The 27,885-nt window shown below is 47.4% G+C and overlaps 1 protein-coding gene across 1 annotated transcript; it reads right to left on the reverse strand.

Moving 5' to 3' along the window:
- Positions 1-23,199: 23,199 nt before the first annotated feature.
- Positions 23,200-24,132, reverse strand: LOC135460407 (olfactory receptor 14A16-like). The gene has a single exon (XM_064737219.1). It carries the CDS (start codon positions 24,130-24,132, stop codon positions 23,200-23,202), a length of 933 nt encoding a protein of 310 aa, XP_064593289.1.
- Between the last annotated feature and the right edge of the window lie 3,753 nt (positions 24,133-27,885).

The following is a 27,885-nucleotide window of genomic DNA, read 5'->3' on the forward strand; positions in this document are numbered from 1 at the left end:
CACAATGGTCTCCATGATTCCATGAGTCCCCTCAGTGTCACATGGGCCTCCATGATTCCATGGTGCCCCACAGTGTCACAATGGTCCCTTGGTTCCATGACACCCCAAAGTGTCACAATGATCCCTACATTTCATGGACCTCTATGGCTCCATGGAATATAAGGATCATTGAGACGCCAGCGGAGGGATGGGGGAGACACGGGACCCGCTGTGCACGAGCAGTGTTGGACTTCTCTGGGGTAAACTGTGAGGGAAGGCCAGGGTGTATTGACCTCCTCAGTGTCCTCACACATTCCCTTTGATGTCACACAGCCCCTGTGATGTCATACCGCCCCCTGTGATATCACACAGCTTTCTCTGTGGTGTCACACTGCCCCTGTGATGTCGCACAACCACCTGTGATGTTACCCAGATGTTGTGATATCACAGAGCTAACTCTGTTATGTCACCCTGTAATGTCATACAGCAGTGCTGTGATATAACAGAAGACTGTGATGTCACAATGTCACACCAGGGAAATTCATTTTTCCTGGTGTCCAGTCTGGGCCTCCCCAGCTGCCCTTGGAATTAATTCTTTCTTTCGCTGGCTGTTCTCTACCATGTTCAAAGGATCCACCATCTCTGAAACCACCCTTCAGTCCCTCAAAGGGCTCTGCTACACTGTTCTCAATCACCACCCCACTGAGCACAGAGCTCCTGTGTCCCTATAGAGTGGTCAAGTGCTTGAGGCCAAGAACGCCTGGAGAAGAGGAACAGTTCTTTTCTATAGGAATGAAACCACAGAACCCCAGGGTTTGAAGGCAGATGAGAAGCAGTCACCAGAGGCCAAGGCCAGCCAGACCTGTCTGTCCTTGCAGCTTTTGTCTGAAAGCAGCCTTTGGATATTTGGGGAGTTTTGGGAGTGGAATTCCATTTCAGCCATGGGTGCCTGGACTGGAATGACAGTTCTCCATAGGACAGAAAGGGCAGAGCCCCAGTGTTTCAAAGGCTGATTAGAGGGGGCCCCAAGGAGGTCAAGGCCAGCCAGAGCTGTTGTCAGGGGAGAATCCTTGGATAAACAGAATTTGAAAGGCCAAACCCCACTTTGTTCTATGGGCATCTGGACAAGAAGGACCGTTCTTTTCCACAGGAAGGAAAGTATGGAGCCCCAGAGTTTCAAAGGCAGGTGAGAGCTAGGCCTCAGGAAGCCAATAGAATCTGGACAGCCCTGGCAGCTTTCGTCTGGGAGCTATCCTTGGATATAGGGAATTTTGGAAGCATATTCCCAATTTTGGCCATGGACACCTGGACTTGAAAGATTTTTTTTCTATGGTAAAAAAGCACAGCCCCTAGTGTTTTGAAGGCAGATGAGATGTGGCCTTTAAAAGGCCAAGGCCAGCCAGGGCTATCTGTCCTGGCAGGTGACATATGGGAATAATCCTTGGTTATAATCAAATTTGGAGGAGGAATCCCAGTTTTGGCCATAAACCCCTGGAGAAGGACAGTTCTTTCCCACAGGAAGGAAAACACAGAACTCCAGAGTTTCAGGGGCTGATGAGGAGTGACCCTCAACATGCCAAGGCTAGCTGGGCCAGTCAGGCAGCCCCCAGGAGGCCCAGCCAGCCAGACCTGTTCTGTGTTCTTGGATCCTTGGGGCCCTGCAGCATCACTACGGCCCCTTGGTTCCATGAGGCCCTGTAGGATCACAACAGATCTTTGTTTCCATGAGGCCCAATGATATAACAATGGTCTCCTTGGTCCAGTGTCACACTGGCCCCTTGCTTCCATGAGGCTTTGCAGTGTTGAAATGGTTTCCTTGTTTCCATGGAACTGTGTAATGCCACAATGGCCCATTGATTCCATGAGGCCTCAGAGTCTCAAAGTGGCCCCTTGGTTCTATTGGGATCCTCAGGGTCACAGTGGCCCCTTGGTTCCACCAGGCCTGGATGTGTTACACTGGCCCCTTGCTTCCATGGGAGCCCACAGTGTCACGGTGGCCCCTTGGGTCCAGTGGGTCCTGAAGTGTCATAATTGTCTCAATGGTTCTACGAGGCCCCACAATGTCACAATGGACTTTTGATTCAAAGAGCTTTTGTACTGCCAAAACCAGCCAACAACAGTCTTATTGGTTCCATGGTGTCACACTGGACCCTTGGTTTTATGGGGACTCACAGTGTCAGAAGGGTCTCCTTGGTTCCATGAGGCCCCGTAGAGCCCCTTGATGCAACGAGGCCTCAATGTGTCATAATGGCCTCTTGCACTCCATGAGGCCCCGCAGTGTCACAATGCACCTTTGGTTCCATGTGTTCCAGCACTGTTCCATGAATCCTTAGTTCCATGGGGCCCTGTAGTGTCACAATAGACTTCTTGGTTCCATGCTGCCGTAGAGTGCTACAACTGTCCCTTGGCCTGCCAACACTCCATAATGTAACAATGATTCCTTGCTTCCATGAGGCCTTGTAGTGTCACAATGGCCCCTTGGTTCAGTGAGGCCTTTGGTGTCACAATGGTCTCCATGATTCCATAAAGCACCTGGAAAGACAGATGGTTCTTTTCCATAGGAAGGAAAGCACAGGGCAACAATTTTCCAAGGGCTGATGAAATGTAGCCCTCAACACTCCAAGATCAGCTGCATCTGTCAGGTGGCCCCTGGGAGGCCAAACCAACCAGATCTGTTCCATGTCCCATGGTTCCATGGGACCCCACAGTGTCACAATGTTCTCCTTTCTTTTTAAGTGTCATAATGGTTCCGTGCTTCCATGAGGCCCTGTCACAGCAGACCATTGGTTTCATGGAACTCCACAGTGTCACTGTGGTCCCCTTGGCTCCACAAGGCACTGAAGTGCCACAGTGGCCCTTTGGTTTCACAAGGCCTCAAAGTGTAAAAATGGCCTCCATGGCTTCATGAGGCCCTGCTGGGTCACAATGGACCTTTGGTTCCATGATGTCCCATAGTGTCACCATGGTATCCTTGGTTCCATTGGACCCTTCATCCCATGGGGACCCACAGGGTTCATTGCAGTCCCCTTGCTTCCAGGAGGCCCTGCCATGCTGTAATGGCCCCTTGGTTCCAGTGGGTCCCAAAGTGTCAGAACAGTCTCCATTGTTCCATGAGGCCCCACAAAGTCACTGTGCTCCCCTTGGTTCCACAGAACCCCACAGTGTAACAATGGACTCTGGGTTCCCTGAGGTTCCTCAGTCACAATGGTCTGCTTGGATCCACAGGGTCACAGTGGCCCCTTTCACTGAAGATGCACACGGGAATGTGACACATACACGCACCGAAGTCATGCAGCAACAGATGATTTTATTGTCGGACTCCCCCTTTTACATGGCTTTGAATTTCCTGAGTTTGCACACCATTGGACAAGGGTCCCAACTCTGCCCAGCTCACTGGCCAAAGATGTGGGTGCACCCATGGTTGAAGGGATTGGCTGGGGTCCTCTTGTTTGAGCTTCAATCCAGCCTATGAGTGACATACCCGGGGACCTGTTTACTTTCACCATCTAATGAACGAGGTTGGTCCAGTAAGTTTCTGTCATGGCCAAATTATTTATGCAGCTGTAGAACAGCTATAGCTGTCACAGATCCCATACACCTGTGAGCATCTGAGTGTCTCAGCAGGCCACCAACAGTTTCTTCCTGGATTACAGGGGGCTGTTCTGCTCCCTGTGCCCATCTACCAGCTCAGGAGGACATTTATCCTGAGGACAACCTGTCTTACTGTTGAAAACTGAGGCAAAGAAGGTGTTCAGTACCTCAGCCTTTCCTCATCTTTAGTAACCATATCCTTCCCTGCATGCAGTAAAGAATGGAGATTGTCCTTGCTCCTCCTTTTGCCATTCATGTATTTATAAAATCATTTTTATCATCCTTCATAGAAGCAACCAGGTTAAGCCCTAATTGAGCTTTCACCTGTCTAATTTCCCTTCTCATGACCTAACGACAACCTTAAACACTTCCTTAGTTTCCTGCCCCTCTTCACCCTTCAAAAGTGATGCACCCTCTTTTTTCCCCTGAGTTCTTGCTAAAGCACCATGCCCAGCTGTCACGATCCGTCCTAGTGAACAGATGACCTGATGGTTCGTAGGAATGATCTCAGGGTGCAAAAACCAACATGGTACAAGGGGGTTTGCAGTGATAATAAAAATAAATGCAGCTTTATTGAAATAACCACAGCAAAAATGTGATAGAGGGATTAAGGGAGAGAAAAAGATAGAGAAAGAGAGAGAGAGGGGGGAGATATAGCTACCAACGCAGAGACGAAGTCCTTTGGTCCAGTCCAGTCGAGGGCCCGCCTGTTACGCCAGGGAGATCTCAAAGGCACAGTTCATTTGCACCCCAATTATACTCTTTTGGTTGGGGGAAGGGAGAATAAATTTTGCAACTGAAACAAAGGATAGAAAGGGGGGTACACAGAGTCCAAGCTAGGCAGCAGGAAAGAACTTTTGTTTTCTTGGTCCAGTGGTCACAACCTGCAGGCAAACATCTCACTTTGGTCAGCTTGCCACTCCCACACACCTCCCTCGGGCTGGGGGTTTCAGTCCCAGTCCTTGGAAGGAGCAGAGGGGCCTTTTAGGAGTTTCATGTCTCAGTCCTTGATGGAAAAGCTTCTTACATCTCAGTCTGTCTGTCATGGTGGTTGTAAAACAGGTGAGGATCTTCTGTGGGAGACCACCTGAATCTCAGGAGAAATCCAGCCAGGCCAAGAGGTGGGACAGCTTCCAGAACTGCTATTGTTGCAAATGGGGCATGGTGCCCCCTTCTTAGCATACAGAAAACACACCTGTGAAAACAAATAACACTGTGCTTTCAGGTCTCAGGGCCTTTGGCATGTGACTTTCTGCTTCAGAGCCAGAGATTCTAGACAGGGAGGGTCTTCTCTTTAGTGTTCTCCCAATGACAATTGTGAGGCAGATGAGGGAAAATTCAGACAGATTCTCACACCAGCCAGGCCAGATATTGTACTTGCTGGCTCATTTTTTGGCATATAGGGACAGCCTCCTCCTATGTCTTCAAGATTGATTTCTTGAAGTATGCCCATCCTTTCTGGACAACTTTGTTTTAAAGGGCTTCTCCCCTTCAAAAAACAGTACCTGGTCCAGTACTTCCTAAATCTGCATCCTGAATAGTCTGAAGTCTGATCTCTGTAAGTCGAGTGTAGAAGTTTTGTTGATGCCCCCTCCTTGTTTAACTGAAAATTGAAAACTTGATTATTTCATGGTCACTGTACCCCAGATGGCCTCTGACCCCCACATCGCCCACCAGCCCTTGTCTCTTTGTGAACAGCAGGAGACAGAGCTTTTCCTGGGAGTGGGAATTGCAGGAAACCTCCCCAAAGTGCAGCTTGGAAGGTTCAGCCTGGAGCTGAGGAGAAAGCAAAGTCCCTCACAGGGCAGAATGCTGGTGCTGGCAGTGTGGCAGCGTGAGGCTGGGCCGTGGCCGGGCTCTGTGTGCCAGGAACCGGCAGTGCTGGGTGCAGGGAGCCCAGGGAGGGCACAGAAATGCTGGGTGAGAAATGCTGGGGACAGCGAGATGGGCGAGTGCAGCTGGCCAGGGCAGAGGAACAGCATGCCTAGGGGGCACAGCCTGCAGGACAGATGGCCAAGGGCTGGGCAGGGCTGGCAGGGCCACAGGCACCCAGGCCTTTGTGCCCTGGGCTCGGGCAGCGCCTCTGGAGGCCCCACAGGAGGAACTTTCCTGGCAGAGGCTGCACTCTGGTTCTCCCTCGGCCTGCCTGAGGAGGCAGGCAGGAGCTACAGGTTGATGCCATTTGTCCTTGCTGCCCCTCCCATCCCCCTGGCCCACCAAGAGCCCCGAGGCAGCTGTGAGGGACAGGCCCTGCTGGCCCAGGCTGGGCTCAGGGCTTGGCCTTTCTGCTTCCTCCAGCCAGCCCAGGCCCTGCTCAGAGCCTTGGGCTCCCTGCAGTCCTGGCCTCAAGGATCTGCTCTCACCAGGCCCTGGGCAGCCTGTGGCACTCCCTGCTCCCACTGGGGCCCAGCCATGCTCCAAGGCACTTGGAGTTTTGTTGCTGACTCCTTGAGCAGCTTCTTTATCCTTCTCTCTTTGCCTGAGGCTCCTGGACCCAGCCCCAAATCCACCATGGGGCTGATAAAAATACAGAAAGACCTCAGGAGCTCTTTGTCTCCCTTCCATTGTCTTTGAGTCTCCAGGGCTTGTGCAGTGATTGGAGTCAGTTTGGAGTTTTCTTCAGGAGGGAGATTCCAAAATGCACTTCATGATGGTTTTTTAATCAAGGGTGCATTTTTTTATTTTTCAGTTCATTGAAGAGGTGGCAGAAGCATTCCCTAAGTGATCTTGATGGTGAATTTCTCCTTAGGAGGTCTGGGCATGGAGAAGAATGAACCCCTTGCAGGCTGAGCCTGTTTGGACAACCTGCTCCTCATGCCCAGCCTCACCATCGCCCCCTGGGACTGAGATCCCAAAACATCCAAAAATGTTCATGCGATTTATTATTTTATTTTTATTCTTTAAAACATTATTTAGTGTTAATATTTTTCATTTCTATATTTAGTATATTTATGTTTATTTAAAAGAACAGTATTAGTTTTTATTACCTTGTTTTTATATTTATATAAAAAATCAATACAGTTTTAGTAAGGGTTCAGGGCACAGATTTCACAGCACTGGGCACACCAATTTGAAGGTAGCTTTCCTTTTTCCTCAACTTGCATGTTCTGCCCATCTATCATTGCATACCCTGAGACCCGTTTACTGGCTACCATTCATCATGATCCATCTGTAAATAAAATTCTCCCATATGGGAGGGGCCCATCTTCTAAATCTTCTCTCACTTTAGTCTGCATTTCAATAATTTCTAAACAATCATGCTCCAGGTCTGTTAACAGCTCTCCCGTGAGGAACTGGGCTGGATTTAAACATTTTGAAGTGACACATTCAAGGCCCTTGGTACTTTTCAGGATGACTTCATACTTTAGTATTTGGTATTCGGTTAGCCACTGAGGGGCCTTGTGACTTAAAACAGCTTTTACATTGTGTGGAGTATGAGCCCGGATCTTCCCCTCTCAGGTTATTTTCTGTGTGTCTTCTATTGGGGTGGCTGTTGCCTTTGTCACTTGTACACAGGCTGGCCACCCTCTGGCTACTGGATCTGGTAACTTTGAGAGATATGCGACCGGCTTCCTGCATCCTCCCCAATCCGGTGTAAGGACTCCACAAGCTATCCCCTCTTCCATGTTTACAAATAGGTCAAAGTTCTTTATAAGGTCTGATAGGCTCAGTACTGGGGCAGGGGACAATTTAATTTTCAGATTCCGAACCTGTTCCTTGTCATTTGAGGTCCAGGTTACAGGCTCTGATTCGTTCAATTTGCTGTATGGAAATTTAACACTTTTAGTATACTGATCAAGCCATAATCTGCAATACCCAAACGAACCTAGTAATTTTCCAACATCCCTTTTGGTCTTTGGGGCAGGGATGGACAGAATTCCCAACATTCTCTTGGGACTTCGCCTTTTATACCCTTGGCCAATTATATGTCCTAGATATGTTACTTCTTGTTCTACAAATTGCAGCTTCTGTTGTGTTACTTTTAGGCCTTTTTCCCCTAAAAATTTAGGAACTGTATGCTAGAACTTCTAACTTAGTCTTGTTCTCCCTCTGATGCAAGTAAATCATCAACATATTGTAAAATATGTGCCCCATTCTCAGGTTTAAACTGTTCTAGGAGTTCTTCTAGAGCTTGCCAAAGAGATTCAGGGATTCTCTAAACCCCTGAGGAAGACCTGTCCACCTTAGTTGCTGTTTTCTTTTCTTTTCTATGTCCTCCCATTCAAAGGCAAACCAGTTCTGGCACTCTTCAGCCAGGGGACACACCCAGAAGACATCCTTTAAATCCATGACAGAGAAACATGCATGCTCCTTAGGTACTTGGCTTAAAAGGGTGCACGGGTTTTGTACTACCAGGTGCCTCACAACCATTCTTTTATTAAATTCTCTTAAATCTTGTGCTAATCAATACCTTCCATCAGCTTTTCTCAATGCTAGTGCGGGAGTATTATGTGGAGACATGCATGGTTCTAAAATCCTTCCTTTAATAGCTGGTAAGTTATTTGGGCTAGTCCTTTCTTTCCCTCTGGGGAAATTGGATACAGCCTTGCTCAAATGGGGGAGATGTCTTTCTGCAGCTCTACTTGTACTGGTGGTCTATTCAAACAACCAATTTTTCCCTCCTCCGCCCACACATTTGAGTTGATTTCATCTATGTCTCCCTTTGTTAAAACCATTATTTGTACTACCATTTTTCCTTCTTTTGGCATTACTCCAATTCCCAATTTGATATGTAAATTATATCCTAATAAATCACAACCTAACTAGGGATGTAAATGAAATTAGCTCAACACTCTCTTGAATTTCCTCTAATTTCTACATCTTCTATAATCTGGGCCTCAAATGATTCTGCTTTGGCCCCTCAAACTTTGCAGACCTTTTTACCGACTGTGAGTCCTGTTAGTATTTTAGTCACACATGACTTGTCTGCTCCGGTATCAACTAAAAATTCAAATTCATCATTCTGGGGACCAATCTCAAAATTTATCAAGGGCTCTTCTAGATGATTCATTAAATTCTGCAGAGCATAGAACCCTTGACACCCCTATTCCGCATATTTCTCATCTCTTTTTAAGATGTTCTCTAGAGTTTCTTGCTCCCAGGCTATGGCTTCATCTAATTGGAATTTCTTACAATTTCTCTTTAGATGTCCTTTCTCTCCACAGTAATTACAATATTTGTCACTGAGTAGAGCCCTAGCCCCTTTTGGTCCAATAAAACCTTTGTCTCTTCTAAGTGGTTCTACTGGCCCACCCTTGTTGGCTCCTACACTTTCTGTGGCTATGGCTACCATAATTTTAGCTTTTGTTTTTGTCTTTTTTTCTTCTATTCTCAGATATACTATTATGGCTTCTCTCAGATGTTCATTATACTTATTTCCTGCCAGTCCTCTATTCTTTCTAATTTTCATCTGATATCTTGCCAGGATTTAGTTACAAATTTTGTGTTGAGAAGGACTTGGCCTTCGGGGCTATCTAGGTCAACATTAGAGTAAATCTGGAAGTTTTGCTTTAGCCTATTAAGCCATGGTGCTGGAGTCTTGTCTTTTTCCTAGGTGCTGTCAAACACTAACCTGGTATTACTCCCTCTAGGGACTGATTCTTTCATCCCTCTGGTCATCAGGGACCTGTGATCTCTCATATTCCTTCTCCCCTTGTCATGGTTTGACCAGGAAGGAGTGGGAATTCTGGGAAGCTGTGGTCAAACCAATGAAGGTTTTGGGTTTCATACTGACACCTGGTGTAGCCAGTGGGGTTTGGACACACCTCCGAGAATACACAGGGGTTAAAAGCAAGGCACTGCCCTGGCACTTCCTCTTTTGGACATCGTCGGGCGAGGAGTTCAGATCTCTCTCCCCCGCCCGGCCCGCTGCTGCTGGGCGGGGGAGGGGCCAGCCATGCGGTAAGGCCTGGGGCCTGGACAGAGGTGGGGGTTGAGGGGGCTTCGAGGATGGAAGGGTGGGGGAGCCCCAAGAGACATCGGGCAGCCAGCACCCCCCCCCCCCCCCCCCCCCCCCCAGGAGAGCAGCCAGCGAGAAGGGGGAGGAAGACTGCCCGGCCGGAGCGGCAGCGTGTGGGCAGCGTGCGTGGGCGTCGCTCCGGGACCGACAGCAGAGACTGAAAACTTTTAACCCTTTCTTGCATGATTGGGGCCTTACAAAAATGCTAATCCTCCTCGAAGCTGAATAAGAAGGGAGATGAGAGATGAGATGACTTGGCCCGGAGATTGTGGAGATGATTGGATGGGGAGAGATGATTTGGAGTGGCCTTTTGGCTGGACTTTTTCTTGTAGCCATGGACTCAGTTGTTCCTGTGACACAGACTGCATTTAGGGGGAGGCAGTGCCTCAAAACCAGGAGGGTTCATTTGTGAGGACCCCCCGGCCCCAGGGGGTTGGAAAAATATGGGGGGGACAGTTGTCCCAAAAGCAGAGACTGTGCCTTTTTGGAGTGAGACAAGGCATCCTTGAAAGACCACCCTAAAAGCAGCTCTGATCCATGTCTCGGTGGTGAGAGCACTGGGCATGGAAGGAACATGTCACAAGCGGCAAATGGACTTTCCGGGCGGTGCCGAAGTGACAAGGAAGCATCCGGGATTTCAGTGTGTTTCCAGGAGAAGCCTATGGAACAAGAAGGACTCCTTTCCTCTTCATTAACTGCAGTTTGAGTATACTAAAGTGTCGTGCTGGGCTGGGCAGTTGGTGTTTTTTGAGAGAATGTATTGGATTGGGAAAGTCAGGGAGTGGGGAGGAGGAAAAGTGGTTTTTGTAAGGTTTTCAATTTTTTTTTTTCTTTTCCTTATAGTCTTTCCCTATTTTTCCTGTAGTTTTAGGTAATAAAGTGTTATTTATGTTTAAGTTGGAGCCTGTTTTGCTTATTCCTGGTCACATCTCACAGCAGACACCAGGGTGAGGCATTTTCATGGGGGCACTGGCTCTGTGCCAGGCTCAAACCATGACACCCCTCTTCTTGATTAGGGTCCCAGTCAGGCTCCACTAAAGGCATTTTTTATACCTTGGGACCTGGGTTGATTTTCTCGCTCACAAATTTTCATTCCTGTAGTTCTTATTATTCGAGTCTCTTCTGGGGAAAATAGGATGTTTAAGATGTACAAATCTCCTCATGTATAAATATTAGGGGCTAAAAATCGATCAATGTGATTTGCTGTTCCTACCCACTAAATTTCCCAATTCTTTCTTAAAGTTTCAAACTTCGGACGCAGTCAAAGGAGCGTTTACAAATCCAATCTAACTGGCCACCCCACCCATGGGAACTTCTCTGAGGGGGAATAATTTTTCCACTTCAGCCACTTTGGTCCGAGTGGTAAAACATCAGCTGCGAAGGCTGACTGGGTAACTTCACTCTTGGGCATGAGATTCTGAGATGTTGTTTGGCTTCTCATTTGTGCTGGGGGAGGCAGAGCAGGAACTTGCTGGTGAATAAGGGGTGCATGAGATGGTAGAGGTACGGGGACAGTAGTGAAGTTAAAGAGAGTAAGCAGAGGGTGGAGGGGAAGGTGTTGGAGGTATAACTGGGTTAGGAGGTGGTAAAAGAATGACAGCTGGGAGAGGAGGAGGAATTGGGTCCACAGAAAGAGGAATCGAAGAAAGGATTTGAGGTACTGCAAGGGTAGGACGAGGTAAGTGGTCAAGGAGGTCCCAGGTTTGTCAGCCTTCCCAGCCACTTCTTTTACTTTACTAGCTTGCTTTCCCTCTTTTAATTTATAGACTCTTGTCTTTTCCTCCTCTGATGCCTACTTTAGCCAACAGGTGACATTCTGTACGTGATGGGCCTTTTGCAGGAACTTGGGGCAAAAAAGAAGGTGCATCACCTTTTGGACAGAGAGGCAGGTAACTCAGGAAATGTTTAAGAATGTTGTTAGGTCATGCAGAAAGAAGAGAGGTAAAAGTTTAAGGTTTAACCAGGCCACTTCTGTGAAGGATAATAAAAATGTTTCTATAAATACATTAATGGCAAAAGAAGGTACAAGGAGAATCTCCATTCATTATTAGGGGAGATATGGTTACCAAATATGACGGAAAGGCTGAGGTACCTAATATTGGGGTAAAGGGTAGCTAGAGGTCCAATGGCGCAGGAACCCACGTCTTAAGAGAGGAACCCACTTGCCGCGGCAAAAAGTCCAAATATGGACAACACTGGACAAATCCAGACCAGGGAAGAGACTTTTTATTGTTGGCACATCAGTCTCAGAACATTGTTACAATGGAGACAGCATGTGAACAGTTCGCTGGTCTACAGGGAAATGTGCCAGAAGGTGGGGTAATACAGAAGGACATACAATCATCTCAGTTTAGATTTCAGCCAATCATACAAAAAAACAAGACATATTGACAAGCCTTCTAACCAATCTTATAAAACATACGTAATGGTAGTTAAAACAAAGACTATTTCATAAAAGACAAAGAACAGAGCTCTATTCATGGTAACCTTCTAAAGATATACATTAAATAAACTTGTTGCCATCCTAAAGCAAATTCTACAGAGTCCTATTGTTATTTGTCACGTATGCTGCTTGGGAAACTTTTCTGCTTGCTTGGGAAACTTTTCTGCTGTAACAGAACTTCAGCCTGAGGCCTACATATTCTTTTTTAACAATTTCCTAAAAACCCTCTGACTTTAGAGATTCCAACAATTCCCCATCTCTGTTTGACCCAGAAGCTTTCATTTTCTTGTCGCTTACTACTTGTGTTTTATAGCTCTATTGCAAAATTTCTGCTTATTATCTGTTGGAGACCTATTTGCACTAAAGCATTGCTATATTATGGCACAGCAACTTAATGCTGTGAAGGTCCAATCCTTGAAAGAGATATGAATCACGTTTGGTAATAATCACTAGTCATTGTTTGAAAAACTCTGGTCGATTCCAAGGTCTTAATTCAAAACCTTTGTTCATGTCTATACCTTCATCTACTGCTTTCGTGAGATTTCGAACACTCTCTGTGCTTCTACTTCCTAACTCTCCTGCTTGTATGACAAAAATTTCTCAGACTGTTTTTTTCATCATTCGCCGAACACAACAAAGTATACAAGGTACCACTATAAATATCAGTATTAGAACACCTAATATGTAAAGACCTATCTTGCAAAGTTTCCTTAGCCAAGGTGCAAAACTCCATTTTTGAAACAAATCATCCAACCAGGAACCTCCATCTTCTTTAATTTGGGCTGTCAGATCCTTTAATTTTTGAATGCTTTTGTGAATGGATTCAGAATGGTCAGACAAATTCATACAACACAATCCTTCAAATTCCTCACAACCATGCCCTTGTGCCAGTAAAAGAAAATCAATGGCTGCTCTGTTTTGAAGAGTAGCATGTCTAATACCATCAACATCAGTCAACATATCACTGATTGCAGAGGATGTGGCATTAGCTTGTTTGCTCAGCCAGCATCCAACTCTATCTAATTGTCTTAATGCCACTGCTGAAGCTGATTGGGGTAAAAATATACCTGCTGAAACCCTTCTGGCAGCATTCCAAGGCATAAAATCACTCTGACAGTTCTCATCATAATGAGGAACAGCTCTCGTTCTCCTTTGTTTCTTTTTCATCACTGCTTTGACAGTGGGGGCAATTATGGTGAGCATACCAATGCTACAAGGGCCACCTTCAAGGTGAGCTGAAATGCCTTGCCAAGCCCTGTCTCCGCAAATGAACCAATACCCTTTCGGCAATCGCCGTGGATATTGATCCGTCTCCAGAAACACATCCCAACTGTTTGAAACATTACACCAAAACTTCAAATTTTTATATGCAAAATAATGAGGAGTGACACTAAACTTTGGGAGGTCACCTTTTCGCCAGGCACGAGTCATAAAAGTAAAACAAAAATCCATGGTCAAAGAACCAAGGATTTCCAATTCTTGAGGTTCAGATGCTGCCCTGAGAAGTTTTTTGGACCAAATGTTCCAATTGAAGGAGGGATTGTTTCCATTGTCAATTCCACCTGGCCTACCATTGGATTGTTTTTTGACCAAAGGCAACTCTTTCACTGGCACACCAACCAAACAGGTTGAAAAAGGCTTTTCTGGTTCCGAATTAGACAAACATATAGTATCCGATCTGGCAGCATTGGCTAAGGTCACCCAAACATTCGTTTTCGGTTGATCCACTGGCAAATCTGCACGACAAAATGTCGTAGGAAGGGGACCAGCACACCAGGTGGTTCATCACAGGTTCCTCAGGTCCAGTCCAGTTTATTGAAGAAAGTATCAAACACTTATACAGCAAATAATAGGCTTATGAATATTCTGTAAGCCAAGCAATCTATTGGTTAAACTATACCATGAACTCTTCCTCATTCCTTAGGGGTTACATCTCTCTTTTCTCATGTCTCTTTCACTGTTATCCTACTACAGCTAGGCCCAAGGACATTGCTATCTATGCAGGTGCAGGACTTGGAATTAGCCACAGTTTTGTACTTTTCCAGTCCTTAGCCAGCCAAACTCCCAACACTTCCCCTGTTTTTATTTTTTTAAAAAAAGTTCTATGGGCTAACTGTGTCACACTCTTTGCAACACAAGAATAGGCAATTCTAACAACTAAACAATATTCTCAGCTAGCAAGGTTTCTCTCTTACAAGGGATCTAAGCTAGAAAAACAAACCAAAAAGGCTAATACCATTTATAGGATATGCTATACAACAGATACAAAAAAGAATTCTATGTGCTACAAGGCTCAAACAAAATTCAGGTGTGCTAATACAACCCACAAAAATAAGCAAAAGAAAGTTTGCTTTCTATTCTCAAACAGCAAATATATGTCAAACAAAACCAGTTCTACTCACAAATACTTCTGATTGTCTCTTTTAACTAGAGTTTCTCTAATGTTCACAACAATATTTTGCACACAAGTCATAAAATAAACACCTATCATAAAAGCATAAATCTATCTAACGTTACTTAAACTTAATAGCACCTAGACTTAAAATATTTAAATTTAAAATGTTTAAACTTAACAGAACTTAATAACTTTTAAACTTAACAGAAATTAAAACCTTAACACCATTTAACATTTAACAGCACTTAATAGATAATTTAATTTAAGCTACTTAGTAACAAATAAAACTTACTATAAAAATAGAATATAGCATTTACTATAACTTACAGGCCTGAGTCTAAAATACTAAGCTAAAACAACTTTTTTTTTTTTTACGTGTTTGCTGCAGCATTTTATCTTTGAACACGCTTAAACCTAAGGAGTTTATTCTAAACAAGATATACATGTGGGAAAAATTCTTTTGAATTCAGTGCCTGCTTTTACATTTATCACATCTAAGCAAAGCTTAAAAAATACAAAAAACACACTCATTACATCTTATTTCTACAACCACTTTATCACATTTTCAACATTTTTAAATTTTTCAAAATACAATTTCAGAGTTTGATGTTCCACTGATTAAAGTCTATGCTTCTGATGTTTAGAGTCTGTTAGGAAAAACAAAAGTCCCTTTTAACACTTAGGTGAGAAACGTCCTGATATCCTTTGGTGTCGTTTGTTTATTTTCTAAAACGGAAGCTTTTGCCGGCTGTGGAGCAGAGGGAGAAGCGCTCCCGCTGGAAAAAGCACTCCAGTCCCGCGACGCGTGTGTCGGAGGGGGCCGATCCCCCCGCGCTGGGCTCTTTGTTTACTCGCCGGCAGGCTGACTCCGCTTGCAGCTACCACTGGTCGGGTCGCTCCCCCCGCGGCTGCTCGGCTCCCCCCGCGGCTGCTCGGCTCCCCCGCGGCTGCGCGGTGCAGCTTCCCCCGTGCTGGGTGTGGCGCTGCAGCTCTCAGCTCCGCAGCGGCTCCCACGGCGCATGTGTCGCCTTCCTCCCCCCGCAGCTGCACTACCGCCGCTGCGCCCATGCCGAGTTTGGAGTGGCACAGCCCTGCAGGCGTCCCAAGCCACGGCTGCTGCTTTGCATTCAGAGACATGCTGAAACAGTGTATTGCGCAACACCTGCCATGGCTTGCTCAGTTTCTTTACTGTTTTATCATCTTCTAACACTGCTTCCCACAGTATATCCCCAAATTTTCTCCATTCTGAGAGTTCATAGGCCATTCGTGGGTTAAGGAAAGTTTCTTCAGCGTATCCGTAGGGTAATAACACATTTATCCCGTTTATCTCTCGCCATTCTAGATACGCGGCGAATAACTTGTTTGCTGCTTGCCTTTTCATACCTCATGAGCACTCTTTGCAGCTTTCCAGGCTCCGGCAGCACGTGAATGGCTCAGGTCACCGATGTGAACCCCGAGGGTGCTTCAAAATTCCGGCACCGTCCTGGCTGCTCAGGACCCAGCTCCAACTTCCTCGACCGTGGCATGTTCTCTCCCCCTTTTTCTTTTAGTCGAGACAAGGGGGATCAGCGTTCAGGGTCACCATGTGTCGAAGGAAGGGGACCAGGATGCCAGCTGGTTCATCACAGGTCCAACAGGTCCTTCAGGTCCAGTTTATTGAAGAAAGTATCAAACACTTATATGGCAAAAATTAAGCTTATGAATATTCTGTAAGCCAAGCAATCTATTGGTTAAACTATACCATGAACTCTTCCTCATTCCTTAGGGGTTACATCTCTCTTTTCTCATGTCTCTTTCACTGTTTGTTATTATAATACAGCTAGGACCCAAGGACATGCTATCTATGCAGGTCCAGGACTTGGAATTAGCCACGGTTTTGTACTTTTCCAGTCCTTATCCAGCCAAACTCCCAACAAAAAAACAATTAAAATCAAGCAAAACAAGTATACTATTTGAATTTGCCCCATCTCTTTCATGAACTAAGTTTTGGCAGAATTTTCTCTACACAAAAACAATAACCTAAGTTTTTGCCAAAAATTAGCTCTGTTAAACATTCAGCATTCAATTAGCATACTCATAAATAACATTGACACAAAATCAGAGTTCATGGGTTCCACCGATGCACAAAGAATGTCAGGCACAAGAGGCGTCAGGCCAGACCCGGGATCCTTCGATTCAGTTCATGTCTGCGTACTTGCTTCCTCGGTTCTGGGCTCGACTGCAGGTTCTGAAGTGCAATATGGTTTGACGTTTTTGGCAGGAATCCATTTAATTCCAGCACCTGTGGAGGCAAAAGCATACCCTTTCCCCAAATTATTACTTGGAACAGACCTTCCATCTGTCGAGAGTCAGGGTTTCTAATTAGAACAGGAGGATGTTCTTTCAGTTTTGCCTGTGTGTTATTTAAAAAGTGCCTAAAAATTGGTGGATCTGGTTCTGTACTTGAACTGTTTAGAAAATTAAAAATATACATAGCCTTGTTCAGTCTCATCTGTGGGGTGATCTCCATTCCCCCTCTCTGTTGATTTAATATGCGTTTTAGAGTTTGATATGTTCTTTCAATGATTGCTTGGCTTGTGGGAGAGTGGGGAATACCAAAAATGTGTTGAACACCCCATTCATTTAAAAATGTGGCCAATTTTTGAGACATGTATGCGGGACCGTTGTCAGTTTTTACATCTTGGGGTACACCCAATGAAGCAAAAGCTTGCAGGAAATGATGACAGTCATGATTGTCGGTTTCACCTGTGTGAAGGGAAGCAAAAACTGCACCAGAGAACGTGTCCACGGAAACATGAATACCCTAATGTGAAAAACAAAACATGGATTAGTTATATATTGCAAAGCTGTAAAAAGACATGAAAGCCAACGATGTAAAGTCTCATTGCTAACATCTTTTAAAATTGAACCTTTTATTCATTAAATTAAATTAAAAGATTGAGGGAAAAGCTGAAAAACTCGAACCACAGTCAAAGTCCAGTGATGAGGTTGTCTTCTTTGAAGAATTAATGTTCTTCTTTGAAGATGTGATGTCTCAGCCTTGGATCTTTGTTGCATCCTTGAAGTTTGGTTGTAGAAATGTCAAGTCCAGCCTTTTGGATTTCAGTCCCAACACCAGCACAGGTTTGCTGCATCTCTGTCTGCATTGAGGCTGTGATGAGCAGATCATCCAGTGTAGAATCTTGAATCCTGGAAAATTCTGTGAACTGAGGACAAAACTTGCACAACAAGATATTAGCAGATCATATATATCATGACAATCATATCTTATGACAGGTAGAAAGTCACTTTGATTGGAATTTTTACACATGACAATCCTTTTGTGACATGACCAACCCAGTGGGAATATTTACCCATTGCCAGTGGGTACCACAATTTGTGTCTGAGCGCGGTGGAATGCGCTGTTTTTGAAGTTTAACAACAGTGGGTTGCCATTGATGTCAAATAGTGAGTGACAGTATTTAGCAAGATGCCTTCCTTTTTGGCATCGAGGGCAAATAGAAATTTCATTTGCTGTCCCACAACAATCCTTTTTGAGGTGCCCTAGTTTACCACAAGCAAAGCAGACAGGCTTTTTATTAGGGTCTACTTGTACAGCATTAACAGAGTTTTCCCAACATTTTTCTTGTTTTTCTAAAAGCTTTTCAATTTTATCCATTCGTTGTGTCATATTGTGTTCCAGTGTTTTTTCCAAAGCATTGACCTGTGAATTTGCAGCATTTTGTGAACCCATAAGTCTACTGCAAGCTGTTAGCATCTGTGTAATTGTTGGAGGCTGATCAGGCAAAGATAAAATAATATTCCTACATTCATCATTAGCATTTACATAAGCAAGATTTTGAATGATATAAGAGTGGGCTTGTTCATCTGGGCATTGCCTTTCAACAGCTTGAGTTAATCTATCCAAAAAAGAACCATAAGATTCAGTTCCACCTTGTTTGATCAGTGGATAAGAACTTAAATGTAAGCCAGCAGGCTCAAGTGAAAGCAAGGCCTTTCTAGCAGCATCTTTAATGTCTGCTAAAACAGGCTGAAGCAGTTCTGCTGCTTGATTTTCAGGCCTATTATAAGGTGAATCACCAGCTAATTGAGCAACATCTAGATCGGTGTAATCAGTATCTGCATATCCTTCAACCAACTTGTTAAGTAATTTTTTCCATTGTAATTCCCATAGTAGGTACTGTGAATTGGTTAAGATCAGAGATGCCACATTCCTGCAATCAGCAGGAACTAAATCATAAGAGTTAAAAGTATTTTTCAACACACTATTAAAATAGGGAGAAGAAAATCCACTTTCTCTCAAAGCCTGTCGTAATTCCTTTATATCATGGTGATTGAGTCTTTCATATTTTGGATTTCTATCATTTCTTCCATATTTTACTGGTAAAGCAAGATATTGTTTCTTTAAATCCGAATCTTTTTCTAGTTTCTGATTAATGTATGACCAATCCGGTAATTTTAATGGAAAATCAAAATTGTCACTTTGATCAATGACAGTTTGAATGTTCCCTTTGTTTCTAATCAATACATTTTCTGATCCTGAAAAATCATTAAATCCAAACCTTTCAGGCACTCTGACCAAATCCAAATTCCGGGAAGGGACACTGTACTCTTGTCCGGGAATTCTGCCAATTCTGGGAATTCTACTAGCTCCGGGAATTTGGCCAACACCTTGGCCAACTCTGGGAACTTGTCTGGGTCCGGGAATTTGGCCAATGCCAGGTGTCCGGCCAGCCTGATCATGAGGACACGCCTCTAAATTTTTGGCAGAAACCTCCAAGCAACACGTCCCCCTTGGAACCCTGCCATGAAAGGCAGGGGTGGGCTCCAACAAACAACACGCCTCCTCCGAAGCCCGGCCCAAAGGGGCCGGGACAGAGGCGTGTTCCCCTGTTCTGGGAACGTAGCCAGATTTTAACCTTGAATTTGCTACTTTACCACAAGTTTCACATTGTCTCCCTGCCAAGAAAAACTCAGCTGGAGAGCTGCCATCCTGAAACTCAGAATTATGGCTTGCATGGTTTTGTTTTAAAATACAAGATTTAGGATAATAACATTTTAAAAACTCAACCCGTGTTTTTTCAGGTTTTTGAGAGTTATCCATCCTTTCAAAGTACTCCACCCTTTGGATTAAAGCCAATTTTTCTTTCTCTGTATCTACGGATTGACAAACACCAGAAAAATCATGTTTTTGCTTAACTGAAAAAGAGTTCCCAGAATCCCCAGGCATCCGACACCTTTGAATTGAACCCGGAGCCACAATTTCCCAAGTGGAAGCGACACCCTCAGCTTCCACCCCAGGCATAGAAGAATCTAATTCAGTTTTCAGTGTCCCTGCACAAACAATTTTAGGAAGTACAATCACTTTTTCATTTACATTTTCTACACATTTTGTCCCTTCCCACTTACAAGAGTCACATATTTTTACATTAGCAGAACAACGCGAAGAAGAGTCCGAAAGAGTTTCATTTTTTCCCAGAGAGAGAGAAGAAAGATTTTTTTCAACAGAGTTCAAAACATTACTTTCATAATCTGAAACAACATTTGTTACATTCTCCGATACACACACAGTCTCCGGTTTACTGGAATTTAAAGAGACAGAACCAGAAGCTTTATTTTCTGAGTCCGAGTTCACCTTAGAAGTCGGCATAATCGCTCTTAAGCTTTCATCTTTTTTAAGAGAGACTAAATTATATATTCTCCATTTTATCTGATCCCAAAAATGAAAAGTAAAAGCAGACTGTAAATTCAAATCTTGCGTATTCGCTTTAACCAAGATGACTAAGTTTTTAAACTCAGTTTTTGAGACTCCATAAAGACCTTTTTCTTGTAACATTGTTTTTTGATACAGTCTCTTGTAACATCCAACTTTTGGTAACTTTGTTCCCATTTTCGTTTTCTCATTACCCAAACCACTCCTGAGAAAAGTTACTTACAAATTCCTTGGCTTCAGCAGGAGAGATGATACAGCATCCTCTTGATTAACACTTGAGTCTCCGCGGCCGGTAAATCCACGATTTTTCATTTTTTTTTTTCTATTCTACGTCCTTGGATGGGGCACCAATTATTGGGGTAAGGGGTAGCTAGAGGTCCAATTGTGCAGGAACCCACGTCTTAAGAGAGGAACCCACTTGCCGCGGCAAAAAGTCCAAATATGGACAACACTGGACAAATCCAGACCAGGGAAGAGACTTTTTATTGTTGGCACATCAGTCTCAGAACATTGTTACAATGGAGACAGCATGTGAACAGTTCGCTGGTCTACAGGGAAATGTGCCAGAAGGTGGGGTAATACAGAAGGACATACAATCATCTCAGTTTAGATTTCAGCCAATCATACAAAAAAACAAGACATATTGACAAGCCTTCTAACTAATCTTATAAAACATACGTAATGGTAGTTAAAACAAAGACTATTTCATAAAAGACAAAGAACAGAGCTCTATTCATGGTAACCTTCTAAAGATATACATTAAATAAACTTGTTGCCATCCTAAAGCAAATTCTACAGAGTCCTATTGTTATTTGTCACGTATGCTGCTTGGGAAACTTTTCTGCTTGCTTGGGAAACTTTTCTGCTGTAACAGAACTTCAGCCTGAGGCCTACATATTCTTTTTTAACAATTTCCTAAAAACCGTCTGATTTTAGGGATTCCAACACCTAACCCCTTCTTTGCCTCAGTTTTCAAGACTAAGCCACGTTGTCCTCAGGACAAGTGTTGTCCTGAGCTGGTGGATGGGCACAGGGAGCAGAACAATCCCCTGTAATCCAGGAGGAAGCAGTTGGTGACTTGCTGAGCCACTCAGATGCTCACCGGTGTGTGGGAGCAGATGGGATCCATCCCAGGGGGATGAGGGAGCTGTGGATGATCTCCCCAAGCTGTTCTCCATCATTTACCATCAGTGCTGGCTCAGCAGGGAGGTCCCAGAGCACTGGATGGGCCAGTGTGAGCCCATCCCCAAGCATGGCCGGAAGGAGGAGCTGGGGAACTCCAGGCCTGTCAGCCTGACCTGGGTGCCTGACAAGGTTATGGAACAGATCACCTTGAGTGCCATCCCAGGGCACCCACAGGATGGCCGAGGGATCAGAGCCAGCCAGCGTGGATTTCAATATCTGCACTGATGATCTGCATGAGGGGACTGAGTCCAGCATCAGAAAATTTGCAGATGACACCAAGCTGGGTGTGAATGTGGATCTGCTGGAGGGTAGGAGGGCTCTGCAGAGGGCCCTGGACAGGCTGGATCCAGGGCCCAAATCCAACAAGGTGAGGTTGGACAAGTCCCAGTGCCTGGTCCTGCATTTAGCCACAACAACCCCAGCAGCACTACAGGCTGGGGACAGAACGGCTGGACAGCAGCCAGGCAGAAAGGGACTGGCAGGGACTGATGGACAGCAGGCTGGACATGAGCCAGCAGTGTGCCCAGGTGGCCAAGAAGGCCAATGGCTCCTGGCCTGGATCAGGAATGGTGTGGCCAGCAGGAGCAGGGCAGGGATTCTTCCCCTGTGCTCAGCATTGGTAAGGCCACACCTCGATTAGGAAGGACATGGAGGGGCTGGAGCATGTCAAGAGAAGGGCAGCAAGGCTGGTGAGGTTCTGGAGCACAAGTCCTGTGAGGAGTGACTGAGGGAGCTGGGATTGTTTATCCTGGAGAAAAGGAGACTCAAGGAGACAAGGTGTGTCAGGGCACAGGTTGTACTTGATGATCTCCAAGGTCTTTCCAAGCTTGCTCCTTCTGGCACAGTCTGAAACCACCCTTGCAGCAGTGGCAACAGCATCTGCAGCAGGACAGGAAACTCCCAGCTGATGGGAACAAACTTTCTGGCTGACTGCAGAGGCCAGGACAAAACTGAGTGGTATCCCTGGTGTCCCCCAGCCCTTGCTGGCCTCAGGGGCTGATGGCATTTGTGCTCCCTCAGGTTCATGTCCCCACACCAACAGCATGGGGGTGCTCCCCCTGCTCTGTGCAATGCAAACAGGGGCTGCTGAGCCAGTGCTGCCGTGTCTGTGCCTGCAAGGATGGGATGCACCTGTGTGAGCTGGGGGAGAGGCCAGGGCTGCAGAGGGGAGATGTTGTTGGCAGCTTCATCAGGACGCTCTGGGACGCTGCCCTGAGCCGTGCAGCGCACTGGGGATGGATCAGCCCCTGCTCTGCTGCTCCTTCCCATCTGCCCCAGGGCCCTTGCAGAGGCCCAGCCATGCTGTTTGCCCCCAGCCTGACCATGGCCAGCCTGGGGCTGCTCACGGGACTTTTCTGTGCTGAGCATTGGCCTGGCCGTGTTCTTGAGAGAGCCTGGGCAAGGAGCCTGGAGCCCCCAGCCCCTGGCCTGAGGCGTCAGCGCTGCCCCAGCAGTGCCCATGGCCTGTCCGTGCTGCAGCCCCGGCACTGCCACCCCCAGGGCTGTGCCCGGCCCCGAGAACACTCAGACCCTACAGCAACACCAGGGCCACCAGGGCAGCGGGGCAGGGCCACGGCAGCAGCACTGGCAACACCAATGCTGCTGCTGCTGGGCACAGCTGCTGGGCCAGCACTGATCTGCCCCCAGCTCTGCACACAGACATTGCTGCTGCAGCTCCAGAGAAGGAACAAAAGGGGGATCTCTTGTGAAAAGTCTGCTTGGAAGTCCTTAAGGTCATTTAAATCCACCAGGAGCATCGCTCCTCATTGACAGAGTCTGTGGGTAACAGTGAAGATGTGGAGGAACAAAACAAAATATGACAGTATAAATGGCTTTTGTTTAGGGACAATATTATAGAAGTAAAACAATGAAACCAACAAGAAGTATCAAAGACGACTTCTATAAAAGGTAATTTGCAGAATTTGGCAACCAGTTTAATGCTCCTGAAAGCATCCAGTCATCAGTCTCCTCACTGCAGCCTTGAGCTCCGTGTTCCTCAGGCTGTAGATGAGGGGGTTCAGGGCTGGAGGCACCACCGAGTACAGAACTGACACTGCCAGATCCAGGGATGGGGAGGACATGGATGGGGGCTTCAGGTAGGTAAAAATGCCAGTGGTGACAAATAGGGAGACCACAGCCAGGTGAGGGAGGCAGGTGGAAAAGGCTTTGTGCCGTCCCTGCTCAGAGGGGATCCTCAGCACGACCCTGAAGATCTGCACATAGGAGAAAACCATGAACACAAAACAACTGAACAACAGAAGAGCACTAACCACAATGACCCCAAGTTTCCTGAGGGTGGAGTGTGAGCAGGAGAGTTTGAGGATTTGTGGGATTTCACAGAAGAACTGGCCCAGGGCATTGCCATGGCACAGGGGCAGGGAAAATGTATTGGCTGTGTGCAGCAGAGCATTGAGAAAGGCACTGGTCCAGGCAGCTGCTGCCATTTGGGCACAAGCTCTGCTGCCCAGGAGGGTCCCGTAGTGCAGGGGTTTGCAGATGGACACGTAGCGATCATAGCACATGACGGTCAGGAGGGAAACCTCTGCTGAAATGAAAAAGGCAAACAGAAACAGTTGTGCAGCACATCCTGTGTAGGGGATGTCCCTGATGTGCCAGAGGGAATTGTGCATGGCTTTGGGGACAGTGGTGCAGACGGAGCCCAGGTCATTGAGGGCCAGGTTGAGCAGGAAGAAGAACATGGGCGTGTGCAGGTGGTGGCCGCAGGCTACGGCGCTGATGATGAGGCCGTTGCCCAGGAGGGCAGCCAGGGAGATGCCCAGCAAGAGGCAGAAGTGCAGGAGCTGCAGCTGCCGCGTGTCTGCCAATGCCAGCAGGAGGAAGTGGCTGATGGAGATACTGTTGGACATTTGCTGTCTTCAGATATTGGAACCTTTTGAAGAAGGAATGACAGTGATAACTGAGGGGAGATTTCTCACAGAAAAGTCAAAGCCCTTTCTCATAGACTCATTTCTGCAATTAAACACCTCCCCCTGTCCATGTCTCAGAGATCTTACTTCACCTTGATTGCTGGAGCCCTGATTGCTGCTGGCCAATGTTGTGTGAGGAGTTGGACCTTGCCCTGCAGGACACCTGGGATTCAGCCCTGACCCCCAGTCAGTGCAGAGGAACAGTGAGGGCAGGGGCCAGTCCTGGTGTTGGGACTTGGATAAAGAATCTTCCCCTAAGGCAGAGGAACTGCCTGGGTGAAGGCATGGGGATAACAGAAGGCAGAACGAGAGATTCTGCTGCATCTGGGAAGAACAGACAGTCCAGAGAGGCAGGAGGATTGTCTGAGGCTTAGTGCAGACTGAGGGGAGCTGCTCTGTCCCTCTCTCCTGGTCCAGCTGCCTGGGACTTGCACCTTTCTGAAATCCACTTCTATGTTACCCTGGACAGCCAGGAGACACTGCTGAGAGCAGAAGGATCCCTGGCACACAGAGTGGCTCCTGCCTTTCCCAGAGTCAGGAGAGTGGGCTCATTGCCAGCCTCCCAGGATGCCCTGCCCTGGGCTCCCCAGGCACAGGGAGCTGGGACACCCCATTGCTGTGCTCAGCCTGCACAGGAGGAGCCCAAGGGCTGGGGCTGGCCCTGCAGCTGGAACTGCCATTGCAGAGAGCCCCTCAGCAATGCCAGCAGCACCTGGGCAAGGCAAGGAGAGAGAGAGAGCCGGGCCTGAGGAAAAGCCTTTCCCCGGCCAGCCCTGCCCAGCCCCTGCCAGGCAGCAGCAGGGCAGGACAGTGGCCCTCAGGCCCTGGTAAGCAGGGAATGGGCACCTGGCTGCAGAGATGCCCTTCATCTCTGGGGCTGCTCTGCTGGCCCAGGAGGGACTGAGGACCCCGAGCCCCTGGGCTGAGGGCTGTGCTGGCTGCGAGGGGACACAAGAGCTGTGCTGCTCAGGGCAGTGTGTGCCCTGCAGGGCAGGCCCGGCAGGTGCCACATCTGCCCTGCAACAGGGCTTCCCTCAGCACTGCCTCCCTCCCTCTCTGCCCACGGCTCTGCTGCTGGAGCTGTCCCAGCCCCAGCTGCTCCTGTGGCCCCGGGCTCCTTCCCTGCCAGAGCTGCCAGAGCCCAGCCCTGCCCCTGGGCCAGCCCTGCCCTGCAGCTGCTCAGCCCTGCAGGGATGAAAGAACAGCTCCCCCAGCTTGGGCACCATGGAAAGGTGATGCTGCATGGATCTGGAGGCTGGGCAGGTGCAGGCACTTGCTGAGGTGCCCAGGAATCCTCAGGGTGATGGTTTAAGAGGCTCAGCCCCTGCTCTGCCATGCACAGTTGAGTTTGCATTGTCACTAAGCTGAGCCAGGGAAAAGTGTGAGCACAGATTCAGGAAATCAGAGACCCAAGCAGGAAACTACTGCCCTGAATGTGCTCATGACAAGTTCCCTCAGCAGGGCACGCCTGCTCTGCAGCACATCCTCCTCCTCCTCCTCCTCCTCCTCCTCCTGTGCCACAGAGAAACTGGGAGAGTCCTCCTGGCACATCCCTTAGGCTGTGGGGTGTGCTGGCTTCAGGACATCCCTCCAGGAGCACAGGGGACATTGCCCTGCACCCACACACTCACCATGCACAGGGCTGTGAAGGTCTTTCCCCAAGTGAAGTCTCAGCTCAATTGTCTTCCCATTCCTGATTGCCTTCAGCCTGTCTCTGCCTGGGTCCTGTCCCCTCAGTGCCTGCAGGCAGAGCCCTCAGCCCTGCTGGGCTGGGAGAGGATCTGGTCCTGGGAAGAGCTGTTCCTTTAAAGCTCAGTAGCACAGACACAGCACAAGGACTTTAATGAGCCTCTTGGGGATTTGGTGTTGTTTACATCAGACTCAGTCCCTGAGAGTGTCTTCAAAACATTTCTCAAAAACTTAAAATTAAATTCAAACTCTGAAATTTCTTGAAGTTTTAATGGGTCCTACTGAGAGACATGAATCAGAAAGTGTCCCTAGGTTCCAGTTAGAGCAGAACCCTGGAAGAAGTGATGACAGGTGGGGACAAACAAGGGAAAGGTGTCTCTGGTGCTGAGCACACCTGGATGTGTTTCAGGAATGCCAAGGGCCAAGGCCTGAGCCCCAGCCCCTGGCCAGGCAGATCCTGTCCCTCCCTCCTTGCTCAGGGCTCTTCCCGGGATGGGCACTGGCATGTGGGGATGTGCAATGGCAAGGGCAGGAGCATGGGGCGGCCCCTGCCAGGCTGCTGAGCAGGGACAAGGAGGCAATGAGGCCCCAGCCCTGCAAGGGTCACTTGTCTCCTGCTCCTGCCTCAGGCCCAGGCCCAGCAGCCATGGCCAAAGTGCTGCCCAAGTTGGCTCTGGCAGGGCTGTCTTGCAGCTGCTGCCCATCCCTGTGCCCTGTGCAGCCCAGGCTGTCCCACGGTGTCCCTGCCCTGCGCCTCTGTCCCTGCAGGCTGTCGGCATTCCCCGGCTGCCCCACCTGGCTGGGCCCTTCCTTTGCTGACAACTCTGCCTCCTGCCTGCCTCTGCCTGCCCACACAAAGCCTTGGGCTGCTCCAGACTCCTTCTGGGGGATGTGTTGCAACACAGCCCTGCCCTGGGAGGGAAACTCCATTGTCTTTGTTCCCAAATCTGGGCCTCCCCAGATGCCCTTGGCATTAATTTTTCCTATTTCAAGCTGTTTTCCACTATGTCAAAAAGGATTCACCATCTCTGAAACCTCCCTTCAGTCCCTCAAAGGGCTCTCCTCTGCTCTCCTCAGTTTCCACCCCACTGAGCACAGAGCTCCTCTGTCCCTGTACAGTGCTCATGTGCCTGAGGCCATGGGTGCCTGGACAAAGAGGACGGTTCTTTTCTATAGGAAGGAAACCACAGAGCCCCAGGGGTTTGAAGGCAGATCAGAGGCAGTCACCAGAGGCCAAGGCCAGCCAGAGCTGTCTGTCCTTGCAGCTTTTGTCTGAAAGCAGCCCTTGAATATTTGTGGAGTTTTGGAGGTGGAATTCCATTTCAGCCATGGGTGCCTGGACCAGAATGACAGTTCTTCTCCACAGGAAGGAAAGGGCAGAGCCCCAGTGTTTCAAAGGCTGATTAGAGGCAGCCCCAAGGGGGCCAAGGCCAGCCAGACCTGTTTGTCTTCACAGCTTTTCTCTTGGGGAAATCCTTGGATAGAGGGAAATTGGGAGGCCGAATCCCAAATTTTCTTCCATGGGCACCTGGACTAGAAGGAGAGTTCTTTTCTAAAAGAAGGAAAGTACAGACCCCCAGTGTTTCACAGGCAGATGAGAACTCGCCCCAAGGAAGGCAAGGGAACCTAGACAGTCCTGGCAGCTTTTGTCTTGGAGCTGTCACTGGATATCAGGAATTTTGGAGGCAGATTCCAAATTTTGGCTATGGATATGTTCTCTTGAAAGATGATTTTTTCCCTGGACAGAAAAGCACAGCTGCCCAGTGTTTTGAAGGCAGATGAGAGGTGGCCCCCAAGATGCCAAGGCAAGCCAGAGCTGTTGCCTTCTGATACAAGGCAGGCGACCTGGTTTGGAGAGACAGCATGGCAACCCAAACTCTCCAGGGTCGCTCGGCCAAAGAGCACACAGACACCAATGTGGTGGACGGTCAAAGGCCTTTATTATCTCTTCTCGTGGGGTTTTATAATCTAGGGGTTTTTCTACGTCAGAGGGGGGTCTGTCTT

This window comes from Zonotrichia leucophrys, unplaced genomic scaffold (assembly GCF_028769735.1).
Source record: "Zonotrichia leucophrys gambelii isolate GWCS_2022_RI unplaced genomic scaffold, RI_Zleu_2.0 Scaffold_38_522144, whole genome shotgun sequence".
Classification (NCBI taxonomy): domain Eukaryota; kingdom Metazoa; phylum Chordata; class Aves; order Passeriformes; family Passerellidae; genus Zonotrichia; species Zonotrichia leucophrys.

What these genes read in the sequence shown, in the direction of transcription:
- LOC135460407 (XM_064737219.1), bottom strand. Translation starts at nt 24,132, where the DNA reads ATGTCCAACAGTATCTCCATCAGCCACTTCCTCCTGCTGGCATTGGCA.